This window comes from Pleurodeles waltl, chromosome 4_1, assembly GCF_031143425.1.
Source record: "Pleurodeles waltl isolate 20211129_DDA chromosome 4_1, aPleWal1.hap1.20221129, whole genome shotgun sequence".
Taxonomy (NCBI): domain Eukaryota; kingdom Metazoa; phylum Chordata; class Amphibia; order Caudata; family Salamandridae; genus Pleurodeles; species Pleurodeles waltl.
The window spans coordinates 587723976-587737177 of NC_090442.1; the positions used below are offsets into that span (position 1 = coordinate 587723976).

General features: G+C 43.0%; 1 protein-coding gene across 2 annotated transcripts in view; it reads left to right on the plus strand.

Moving 5' to 3' along the window:
• The window catches only part of APPL2 (adaptor protein, phosphotyrosine interacting with PH domain and leucine zipper 2), a 512959-nt gene that overhangs the window by 301494 nt on the left and 198263 nt on the right, over window positions 1–13202 (plus strand). The window contains exon 6 of one of the 2 annotated variants that reach the window (XM_069228970.1): window positions 489–530. In XM_069228970.1, the coding sequence (XP_069085071.1) occupies window positions 489–530 (42 nt within the window). The remainder of the gene's footprint in view (window positions 1–488; window positions 531–13202) is intronic. The other variant, XM_069228971.1, reaches the window with a different exon arrangement.

A 13202-nucleotide genomic window follows, 5' to 3' on the forward strand; every position in this document is an offset into this window, starting at 1 on the left:
CCCCGATTCCCCCACCTAAGCCTCTTGAGTCGCTCGTGTCTCCTCCTATCTCACACCCTCATAGTGACACGCACTCCCACCCTCCCCTCCCATGTTACGGATCCGCTAATCAGCTGTTACCTCCTTCACTGTGGTTTATGGCCACATTCCTTGCTGTGCTATCCTCCTCCCTTTTTTCTTGCATTCTCTCTCTTTTGCTCTTCTTTTTGAAGTTTATAGTGGTTGTATTTGATCTCTGATTTCGTATAAACCTGCTATGACGTTGACAGTCAGTTGTGATGTAACTTGCCTTTATGATGTCAATGTATGCGGCATCTAAAATATTATGTCTGTAACTGTTAAATAATGAAAAAAGCAAATGCAATAAAGAGATTAAAAAAAATGAACAAGTGTATGTGATCTGCGCAGCTAAAAGGAACACTGCTTCATAAAAACAAGTTTACATTTACTGTGCGAGATCACTAAACATGTTTTTGTTTCTCCCTCAGAAGTTAGCACTTTGAAGGACCTATTCGTACTGGCTAGTAACGGTAAGTCCAGCCTTCGCCTTTCTTATGTAGTAAGACTGTGTGTCACTGAAATAATTTCCCTTTGCTGAGGGTGATCTGTTTTCGGCAATCCTCGTCAATCCAGGGGTTGCCCTGTGGAGTTTTGATGTGAATATGTTTGTGCTTTAAAAAACTCTGCATTGTTTCTGGTTGTGTCTTCTATTATGCTACCGCAAGAGATCCTTATGATGGGAGAGAGACAAAGAAAAAGAGAGAAAAAGAGTGTGCGGGAACCCTGTATCTCATTACAACGCCTGGAAGTAATACTTTCCCAGAGAACCCCTGGGCTGCTGCCAGTGGCGTAGCAAAGGTGCCAACAGCAGTAGTACAAGCAAGGGCAAGTGCTAACTGCCTTTTGAGTGACAAGGTACAGCAATAATTAGGTTTCAGTGGGCACCTGTAGGTACCTAGTGCCACTTCACCTGCTGCTTCATCGATAGCTCGGCAACCGTCTGTAGTGCCTGTTCCGATATTGGATGCTATTATGTCAGCTCTAAAGTGGCCCAGCTGCTAGGCACTGCAACCCTGGTCTGCCTTTCCTATCCATGGCTGTAGCATTATTTAAGTGGATTCATGAATACGAGAGACAGATGCGCGCACGGGTTCCGGTGATGCCCAATCAGAGCTTAGATTTCAAGACTCTTCACCTCTGCTAGAGTCCCACTTGGGCTCCAAACCTCCATGGTCTCTTCTTATCCTCAATAATACTTTTCTGGAAAGGTGCCCAAGTCACTTGTCATTATGGCTATCTGTGTACCCTAAACCTTTATGTATATGTAGTGTCTAGCAGGGAAGTTACGGGGAAGTGGCCCCAAAGTAGTATAGGCTGTTGGAATCCTAGCAGGCCTTATATAAATAATTCATTTTTCCATATATCGAACTTCATGCCACATTTCCGCGTTTCTAAGCACTGTAAATAGGAATATCACTATTTCCTAAGGATGCCAAATTTGCTGACCATATAAGGAAGGAAGTCAGGGATGACAATGCTGGAATTCATATTAATGACCTGATGTCAGCAGTGAGCATTTTGCTCATTGATACGTTATTGGTCAAGTGCAATCTATTTATCAGTCAATTCATCTTGGCTTTTAGGTGAAGTAATTCTCCACTGCAACATCTGCTGCCTGCTACTGTTGAATTTTCTACTACACTCTAGACTGGGCTAACACTTCGCATCTGAGATTGCACAACATCTTGTTGAAGCTCGTACGGTTCGATATATGAAAAGACTGGTCGCCAAACGTGTTTGCATACTGTGCACTGACTTTTTGCTCCCAGCCGTTAATTTTGCATAGGTCCCATTTGTTAAAAGATGGTATAAAAATCTCCAGGCAAGTCTCATAGTGAAAATGACCTTCGTACAATGAGAATATAAATTACGCAGGTTGCGATTTTTGACTTTGCTTCGACTGGCTTCAATTACATGGATGGTGGCCTGCAAAGAAGAGCAGACCGCCATGCTTGTGTCATGCATTTGCATTTCCCAACAGGAAACTTTTTAAAGGCAACCTATCTTCCTTAACAGAATGAGTGCTGCTTTAAAAAAAAAAAAAAAAGTTTCCTGTTTCAGAATGTTTCTTTGGAGCAGGCAGTGGACCCTAGAACCATTGCCTGTTCCTCTGACGCCAATCAGCACGATACCCAGAGGGGAAGCTGAACAGATTCTTTTTTGAGAATCTTCTGCCACCTCCTTTGAGGAGTATGTAACATTCCAGTGGTTTGCAACCATTGATTAGTTTCTTACTGAGTCTCAAATAGGAGGGGATACCTCATTCATGCCGTCTCCTACCTGAGATTCTGAATCAGTCAGAAAACACTTTTTGCGATTCAGAATGCCTTTCTCAAATGGCAAACAAGTGTTTCGTAAACATGAAATGTCATTTTGCAGCTCCAAACTTTGTTTTTGCTAATTGCAGTGCTTGCAACTGCAAAATGGTTTAGTAGTAGCCCAACATTTGTAAAAGGAAGCAGGATTGCTATACTCTAGGAACATAATTAATATATCTCACGAGCTTTGGTTATGTGTCAGTATCATCAGTTTAATGCTTGTGTTTGTGAATAATATGATGCCCTATACATCTGTTTGCATATGGAAGAGGACAAAGCTGCATTTAAAATGAAAAAATCCCAAAACTTTGGTTAAAACCATTTAACCCTACTGCATGTAGAAAAACACTCTAGATTAGCTAAAATCAAATATCTATATTGTGCCGACCATGCAAAATGTAAGAACAAATGGACCTAGCTTTTCTCGAAGCATGACTAAACTGTCAAAAAATGTATCCCGGGTCTACCTCCTAATCCCTTCTCTAGTCCGTGCCCATTTTTATTCCTTTTATTTCCAGGATCTTCCTTTGTTACCCATGTTTTCCCTGTATAATCAAAAAAAGTTTAAAAAGAGAAATGAGATAATGAAGAACCAAAACATTGTTTGTTTCCAACGTTTTAAATACAGTGAGATATCAGTGTGATATCTGGAGTTTATTACACGGGATTTCGTCCCTTCCATTCGTACTCAGAATAACCATTTTGAGTTGAGTTGAGTGAAAAGTGAAGGTAAAATGATCTAATTCTAAACTGTGGCCTTCCACATGCATCCAATTCCAACCACTAGGAGTGCATTCATTGAGTCACTTTCATAAATGAGCTAAGATTTTAGCATATTTACTGGCTCTGCTTATGCCTGCAAATATGGAATCTATTCAGTAGGACATAGAAAGGGGGAAAACGCTGCTGTTTGTTTTTTAGTCGCAAGTAGGCATAACACATTTTTTCTAGTTCAAATTTAAATTTATTTACACAAAGTGTTTGTTAAACAGTCTATATATCCCACGTTAATAGCGCGAAAAGAGGGGCCTGAATCTGCAAAAAGAAACGGCTCCTGAGAGATATCCCATGTGAATCGACTTCTGATTGTGATTTGTTACCCTTTACTCTCCATTTACGAAGGTGTTTTCCATCACGTTTTCAGTCTTTTTATCACCTCTTTCCTCTGGTTCTGTTCCGGATGTTACTGTACTTGTAGGCACAAATGCTGCGAATACAATCAAATCATATTAACAGGATATTTTAACGTACATGTGGGTGATCCATTAAACATAAACGTTATGGGATAGATACAATATTTAGATATTTCAGGCTCACCCAATGGTGAAGACATACTGTAGATATTTTGTCACCCTGTCCTGGGTCGAAAGTGAACAGTGACTTCCCCCTTGTGTGCTCAGATCATTCACTTATTCATTTCACTTTAGATGTTGTCAGACCGCCACACCCAAGGAAATCATTACTCATGCCATCCACCTGAAAATATAAATCTTTGAAGCAAAATAATGACTTCATCAACTCAAAGATTAACCCAGTCATAAACATCCACTCCTTTTCACAGGATGGAGTAAAGTGCTGGACAGGCCTATCCTCCTAAAGAAATGGCTTTTTGGTATTTGACGGGAAACTTGTCAGCTATATGGGCTGCCTCACTAGTAATGTTCATCAGCAAAAATATTTAAGTTCATCATGTGAAAAAATTTAAGTCACTTCCGGTACAGGGGTGGGGATGACAGAAATTAGGGGCAACCCTTTTTTTCTAACTGCAGATACTTCTTGGATCATCAGTTTCAGTGAGTTTTCTAATAAAAAAAAACAGTTATTATACATTATTTTTTATCTTTTCCCTAATAAAGGATCTGTGTTGGTTGGAAAGCTCTTTTATCTCCAAACGAGACACCACATCCTGCCCTCTTTCTGCCCTTCACTGCATTTTTATGAACATTTAATTAATTGACAATCAAGTTATTTAGTTTCAAAAGGCCCGAGCACTGCGTAACAGGCGGATCTATTCACTCTTTAATTGGATCTATAAAACATGCCACTACCTTATTTATCATTTGGTTATGAAAATTAACTTTGTCTGAAGTTAGACATCCTCCACCAAAGAAAAAAGGATCTTACAGTTAGAACAACTGCACTAAGTGATCTTCACGTAGTCTTGTAGTCAGCCAGTATTGGTACTCAAACAGAATAGTCAGACTCTGGTTCTCCAGGTGTGTTATACTCAGATTTAAGATTACATTAAGTAGCCTGTGATCACTTCTTTCTTGGGGAGACATTCAAAAGCCAGGACAAAAATATAGGCTTCTGGACAAGTTTGAAGGTCAATTTGAAAGTCTTTCCAACGGGTTTAGCCAAATAACTTTGACCATCTAGTCAAACTGTCCAGAGAGGAGGTATCAGATCGCAAATCAGGGATGACAGTTCAGAGATAATACTTTGCATAAAGTGTGCTGTAAGATGATTGTAATAAATCCAACATGGAGAAATCAACAATAGTAGGGTCCAATAGTAAAAAAAAAAAAAAACGGCCAACAATGATAATTGGGGGTACCCTGGAATTGAGTGGTAATGTGATAAGTTATCAAAGTCAAATCCAAAAAACAGTACATTTTTGAGAATACAGGTACATCATTCAAGGATGAGTTCTGAGAAATCCTGTTGGGAAGAGTTTGAGATTTTTGTTGATATTAATATAAGGATGCCTCCTTGTGAACAGCCTTCTTTAATTCCTTTATTTAAGCAAGTTAATTAACTTAACAGTGGCAAACCACAATGTAAAGCGTATCAGAATTTCTGGACTCCAGCCACCACTTAGGGAAGCAGTTGGGATACAAGGTACACATCTCAAGCCCTTGAGTCTTGCCTCGCTGTAAAGAGGTTAGTTATATAAACATGGCCTTTTCAGTGGGGTCTAAGCCATCTCAAATTATTATAATTCATCCATTAACTTATATGTTCCCAGGTACCCAACTGTTGCTCACCAAACTGAAGAATGGTGTTAATAAATTAGCTTTTTTTTTTTTAACATTTATTAATACAGCAAAAGCGAACTATATTTGAAAACATTTGCCTCCACACTATCAATGGTAATTGTAAACTGTGCCACTGCCCTGAAAGAATTTCCATCATTTTTTTTATTTTGTTATTGTTGAAGCAAGCAATCACTGAGACCTAATAACTATATTACTGACCATCTGACATGTCTCAAAGCTACAACTCAAGTCTACCCTTAATGCCTTTGACCACTTGAAAAATTGTTCACATCTCCCAAATATCAGTTGATCTCCACAGGATTTAAAATAAGAACATTCACATAGTCTAATCTAGAGGTCACCAGAGTATGTACTATTGCCTTGTGAGTATGCGCTGGGAGGAATAGGAATGTCTCCTTAAAGGCTTTTAGTAGGGTAAAACAAAAAGCCGTGATGGCTCAGATCTGGGATTGGAAGGAAAGCTATCGGTCAAATGTTATCCTCATTTTCTTCACAGTGGTGGATGGGGCAGACAATTCCCTTAGGTCCTTTGTTCATTGTCTCTTTAGCTCAAGTGGAGGAATTTTGCTGAAGAATATGATCTCAGACTTGTCTAAATTGAATAACTCTTCTGCATCCAAATTGGCACTGCACCCTGACAACCTTGAAATCTCCCTACCAATGCTTCCTCTACTTGGTGAAAAGCATCAATTGTCATCAGTATATAACACCATATTGAACCCCAAAGCCCCATCACTTTCTCTAGAGGGGAAATACATACATTGAAATGGGTGGGACTAACAGCTAACCCCTATGGCACACTGTGTCTCTTGTAATTGGATGTTTATGAATGAAGGTGTACAGCTTGCGATTTGTCAGTCAGAAAGGATTTCGTCCACTGTTTGGCTAGACCGTGTACAACGACCTCTTCCAAAAACTCCAGTAAAGTTAAATGGGACACAGTGTCAAAAGCAGCAATGAATGTTGTTTTAAAAAAAAACTTTATTTACTAGAAATTGTTGCAGCAGTAACAAACCGCCATAGTCAAAAACATAAGCATTAAACATTCCGCATCCAGCATATGCAATAATAGGGAGACGTATCAAAGAGGGGAAACAAAAAGGAGTAAGGGGAAGTAGACAGTTTATAGGGAGAAAGGAGCATCAGAAGAGGGCAATGGCTATGAGGCAAAAAAAGAAGGGGGGATCCACAGGCCAAGCATATGCAACCATCATTCAGAAAGAGGAGTGTCATGGTGCATGATGCCGAGATTCTGATGTGGTCAGGGCCAGGGCTGTTGCAGTGGTATATCTTTGGGCCTAGATGTAATTGGTTGCATGAAGGCATATAATTCAGAGGTCACAGCACAATAGGACATGTCCTTCATACATGCAGTGTGTGAGGGAAGTGCATGATCGTCCCAATGCAATGCCTACTGTCATTTGGCAAGGAGAAGCGCAATAACGGCTAGTTGCCTCAGGCTCAGAGGCAACGGTTGACATATCCCAGTACAGCTATCAAAGGGTTGAGAGGATGCTATAGTCACTGGATAGTGCAGAATGGATTTGCTCCCAATATGCTTTGACGTGCACACAGTTCCATGTAAGATGAGCAAAATCAGCTTGATCTGCCTTACATTTGGAGCAATGATGTCGCCTGGTGGGGTCAAGCTTAGCTAGTGCATATGGGGTGATATAGGCTCTATGTAAGAATTTGCAGTGTAGGAGTTTGTGATTATTCGAAACCAGTTTTGTCTGGGCGCAGCAGTAAAACCAAGTCTTATCTGGGATAAGGAAGCCCAGGTCTAGCTACCAGGCAATTTGGGTTCACTCAAGACTAATCGGCGTAACTGCACCGAGCGACGATAGAGATGAGGTGTTGAGCGTCTTAAGTCGTAAGCACTGTTGTGAGTGGAGATAGCTCAGGGGGTTCCCGCAGGGTAGGTAGGTAAGGCATCTCAGAGTGTGGAGTGCAGTCTATGTAATATGTAGTCATCCACTGGATTGACGGGTGCCCCTTTCAGTAGCGAGGCTCTAGAGCGAATCGTGCCATTAGCAAAACAGTCCCCCAGTACATTTAATTAGATATAATAAAAGTGCGTTGCACCAAGCATTCCAGGGTAAGGGGGAGCCAGTTTTTTTTTTAGTAGTAGTTGAAAGAGTATAGGGTAGGCAAGCCTAAATAGCGGGTGAGCTTGAGCCATGCCCAACACGTGGTGGGCAGTGTCTGTATGTCAGTGGGATCTCGAGGGAGGCTGCGTGGGAGTAAAGATGTAAGATGAAGCTCCGGTACCTGAGCATGCTCAGGTTTAACATAGGGGAGTCTGGCGTCTGGATGGTACTAATAATATTCAAAATGTGATTGAGCTACTGAATAATATAATTGTAAGTCGTAAACACCAAAACCTACACGGTCATAGGGTAGTGCTAATGTGCTCCACCGATTACACAGGTGGCATCCGACCCACATTAGTTTTGTGAGTAATCCTCTCAAAAGGTCAAAAACATTGTTCGGCAATGCAATAGGGATATTTAAAAAAAGGTAAAGTAAACAATGGAGGACCACTATTTTGATAATAGCCGCCTGGCCAGCGATCGTTAGGGGTAGTTTGATCCAACGATTTATTTGATTAGTAAGTTTGTCGACGGCGGGGCCATAATTGTGCCACATGACCTCAGTTTTGTCACTGTGAAGATATATGCATAGCTATTTAGTGGTATTCTCACACCACTGAAAGGGGAAGTCCAAGGATAAGGGGTCATAGCGTTGGTAAGGGGAAACATTTCTGATTTACTCCAATTAATGGATAGGCTTGAAAGTGCTGCGAAACGGATTACTTCACGATGAGTGGGGATAGGTTGTTGGCAGGGTCTCGAACAAGCAGTAGCATTTTGTCAGTGTACAGTGATGCCAGTAGCCTCCCACTGGGGAAATAAAGGCCCCTCTACAAATAACGGTCTTGTAGTTGATGGACCAAGGGGTCCTTAGTGATGATATAAAGTAGGGGAGAGAGTGGGCAGCCTTGTCTGATGCCCCTCATTAAGAAGAAAGGGATAGAAACAGTACCATTTAATTCGGAGCCGAGCCATTGGTTCTTTATACTGTAGTAAGACAAGCCGCCTGAAGTCATTGGGAATGCCAGGCTTGGTGTTCGAAATGGGGTCTTTGGTTGGCATTCAGGTTACCCCCTTACTCCATAGAAAACAATGGAAACGTTTATTTTACACAAAGTACCTAGTTTGTGTCAAAAATAAAGCCACGAGGTCCAGTGTGCATTGGAAAAGTCAGCAATGCGTTGATTCCTTGATCGCAAGTGAGGCCGTGCGTCGTTTCTTCTCCGATTGGGTAGGCGATGCGTTGTTTTTCTCCCTTGCAAGAGAGCGATGCGTCAATTTTCGGACAGGGCACCTCGGATCCGCACAGGTTCACAATGACTTTGACTCCCAGGGACGATGCATGAGAAATCCAGTCGCATGGTGTTAGAAAACCGTGCTGCGTGGGGTTTGCGTCATTATCAGTCGCCGCAAGCGGATGTTGTGTTGTTTCTCCAGCCGCGATGCAGGTGGAGCGTCAAATTCAGCTGCGAAGCGGGTTACACGCCGTTTATTAGCCGCGTTGCAGATGGTGCATCGTAAAGTTCCCCGCATGGCGTTATGTGCATGGATTTTAGCTCTTGTTCTGCCAACTTGACCTTTCAAGGGCCCAGGGACTGGATAAGGCACCACTTAGCAGGGCAGGAGTCTAAGCAGAGAGTCCAGATGCTGGCAGAGGAAGTCTTTGATGGCTGAGACTTCAAAACAGGAGGCAAGCTCAATTCAATTCCTTGGAGATTCTTCTTCAAGCAGGAATGCACAACAAAGTTTAGGCTTTGTCCCCTTTCACAGGCCGAAGCAGCAACTGCAGGATAGCCCAACAAAGCACAGTCACAGGTAGGGGCAGCACTTCTCCTCAGCTCTTCATCTCTTCTCCTTGGCAGAGATTCCTCTTGGTTCCAGAAGTGATCTTGAAGAAATCCAAAGTCTGGGGTTTTGGGTCCACTACTTATACCCCTTTCTGCCTTTGAAGAAGGCAAACATCAAAGGAAAGTCTCTCTTGTTCACACGATCCTGCCTTGCCCAGGCCAGGCCCCAGACGCACACCAGGGGATTGGAGACTCCATTGTATGAGGGCAGGCACAGCCCATTCAGGTGTAAGCGACCACTCCTCCCTCCACTCTAGCTCAGATGGCTCATCAGGATATGCAGGCTACACTCCAGCTCCCTTTGTGTCACTGTCTAGAGGGAATTCACAAACAGCCCAACTGTCAGTCTGACCCAGACAGGTAAACCACAAACAGGCAGAGTCACAGAATGGTTTAAGGAAGAAAATGCCCACTTCCTAAAAGTGCCATTTTCAAACTAACAATCTAAAAACCAACTTCACTAAAATATGTATTTTTAAATTGTGAGTTCAGAGACACCACACTACTTCTTTCTATCTGCTCTCAAAGGGAATCTGCACTTAACAAATATTTAAAGGCAATCCCCATGTTAACCTGTGAGAGAGATAGGCGTTGTAACAGTGAAAACAGAATTTGGCAGTATTTCACTGTTAGGACATGTAAAACAAATCAGTACATGTCCCACCTTTAACATACACTGCACCCTGCCCATGGGGCTACATGGGGTCTACCTTAGGGCTGTCTTACATGTACAGAAAGTGAAGGTTTGGGCCTGACAAGTGGGTACACTTGCCAGTTCGAATTGGCAGTGCAAGACTGCACACACAGACACTGCAGTGGCAGCTCTGAGACATGATTGCAGGGCTACTCATGTGGGTGGCACAACCAGTGCTGCAGGCCGACTAGTAGCATTTGATTTACAAGCCCTGGACACCTGTAGTGCACTTTACTAGGGACTTACTAGTAAATCAAATATGGCAATCATGGAGAAGCCAATTACACGTACACTTTGCATAGGAGCGCTTGTACTTTAGCACTGGTCAGCAGTGGTAAAGCACCCAGAGTACCAAAAACATCAAAAAACGACTCCAGCACACAGTCAAAACATGGGACGCAGAGGCAAAAATGACAGGGGAGACCATGCCAAGGATGCCTGGTCTAGCACTTGGTCAAGGTGGCGACGAGGAAGGACCATTCAAAAGAATCAAATGCATTTCAGCGTCAGGCAGCACAGCTGCTGTGAGTACAGAGGGCAAAATTTGATTGAGGACCATAAAAATAGTGCAGAAGTTAATGAAGATGGAGTGGTGTGGAATAAAGCGGGTCTGCATAGGGGAAAGGATCTGGGCCATCAGGAGCGAAAGACGTGTGGCAATAACCTGGCTAGAAGTTTATTCATGGTTTAGAAGCGGCAGTGGTCTGTAGGAGATGCAATAGTAGGGAGGTTGATTTGGTTTCAGTAGAATGGTAATTACAACCTCACACATTGTCAGGGTGAGGACGCCCTTTTCTAAAGATTCTGCATAGATCTCTAGCAGGCGTAGGGCCAATATCGTCTTAGCTTTATAAAAATTACTGGCAAAACCATCCAGTCCCGGGGTTTTTGAACCGCTAAGGCGTTGATGGCCTGTGTAATTTCTTCGCAGGTGATTGTCTCTGCATGAAAATGTTGCTGCTCCGGCTCGAGACAAACCATGGCCTCTTCCGCCAGGTATTCAGCCAGTGCCTATTCATCATCACCTACACAAGACGTGTATAGCTGTTGGTAGTAGGTTAAGAATTCCGTAACTATGGTCTCGCCGTCAGTGATGACCGAGTCGTCCTACCTCTGAAGTTGGGTCACTCAGGTTTGAATGGTATGAAGGTTTAAGTAAGTTGGCCACCGTCTGACTGGGTCGCTTGCCCTCGCCATACTGTTGGACCCTGGTGTATTTACCTAAGTAGTTTACCTCTCGGGACGCTATGGCTCTAAATGCTGGAAGCAGATCAGTCCTAGCAGGTGAGAGGGCGAGGCCTGCTGCTGTCATTCAAAGGGTGTCAATATCACGCAGCTTCTTTTCCACCTGAGCCAAATGGTGACGAATACTACACACCCTGGCATGTTTGCCTATACATATGCCCCTAATATAATCTTTGAAGGCTTCCCAAAGTTTAGATTGTGTCTTAACTGACCCTGTATTCATTGCAAAATAGTCCAGTACTGTGTGACGGACCTCAGTACGTAAAACCTCATCGAGGAGCGTGTTGGCAGGGAATCGCCAAGGTCGAAAGAGCGGTAGCTTATTAGGTATTACAAGTATGGCCTTAACAGGGGTGTGGTCTGATAAAGTAGGAGGAAGGTGCGCTTTATCAGTCAGTCATTACAGCATGTTGTGGGGCATATACCAGTGGTCAATGCGAGTCCAGGTATTGTGTGGAGAAGAGTAAAATGTATAGTATTTCCCGGTTGGATTACGGGACCTCCAGGCGTCTACTAATTGAAAGGTGTCAAAGAGATCTGTAAGAGCAACGAATGAAGGTGGTTTGGACAAAGTTGTGGTACCAGTGGAGTCTGGAGTCCAGCTGCAGGATCTAGGCAATATTGAATCCTCCCCTCCTCCCCGGCCCCCACAACAACACACATTCAGTGGGATGTCTTAAAACTGAAAGGTCATGGAAAGAGTCAGGGGCATCAGTATTTGGGGCATAAACATTGACAAGCATTGTTAATTTATCAGCAAGTTTCCCCAAAACAAGGATGAAACACCCTTCTGGGTCTGAGACACATTTATGAAAGATGAATGGTATACCTTTATGTATTAAAATGCAGACCCCACGGGCGTATGTGCTAAAATATGAGAAACAGTGTTTGGCGCCCCAGTGAGAGGCGTAGGCACAGTCTTATCTGGGGGATAAGTGAGTTTGTGCAATCACAAGAGGCTCACATACAGGGTTGTACAGCACTTAGATCTGCTGCTCCCCGAGGCTGAGCTGAGCGACAATAGAAAAAAATAGTGCACAAACATAAGACAAATGGCCGGAAGTGAAAGCCAAATATAAGCAATTGCCCAAAGGAAAGTAAGGATTTTCGAAGGGCACACAAAGGAAGGAATTACAAGAGGTGGGTGTGCTCTAAGCCCACAGATAAGAGACAGCATGCCTAGACACTTCGTCACAGAGTGGAGTGGGGTCAGCAGTCTCACTGTGACAAAGCTGGGACTGCTGCCTTCCCTCATTGGCTGACCTAAGGCCAGCCAATGAGGGAAGGCAGCAGTCTCACTGTGACGAAGCTGGGACTGCTGGTCAGCCAATGAGGGAAGCCAGCAGTCCCAACCCTCCTGGGATCTGGAGGCTGAAGGTAAGTGTGCGTGTGTGATGTTTTAAATTGAATGTTTGGTGCACGCGTGCATGTTTGAGTGTTATGAGTGTTGTTAATGAATGTGCGTGCGTGAGTGTGTGTGTGAAAGAATGAGTGTGTGTGATCTTTTAAAATGAATGTTTGGTGCATGCGTGCATGTTTGAATGGTATGACTGTTGTTAATGGATGTGCATGCATGCGTGTCTGTGTGTTAAAGAATGAGTGTGTGTGTGTGTGTGTGTGTGTGTGTGTGTGTGTGTGTGTGCTTCCCGCCGCCCCCGCCCTCCTAAAGCTGCTGATTAGAAGTCTCCTTCTTTCTTGTTAATAATTGTCCTGTCCCCCTACAGAATTACAACATAACCAGTTCATGAAATGCATTTAAGTTACAGTTTGAGTTTGGCCTGCTGCCTTCCTGCCAGGATTGTTAAGGATTTATGCTAAGGTTGTGCTTTATTGATATTATCTTTTGCCTTCCAACCAGGATGTTATGTATCCAAGTCACAAGAGGATAAAATTGTGATTTGATGGTATTTCATTTGTGGTTTTTGTTATTTGTTTTTTGTTTGCCT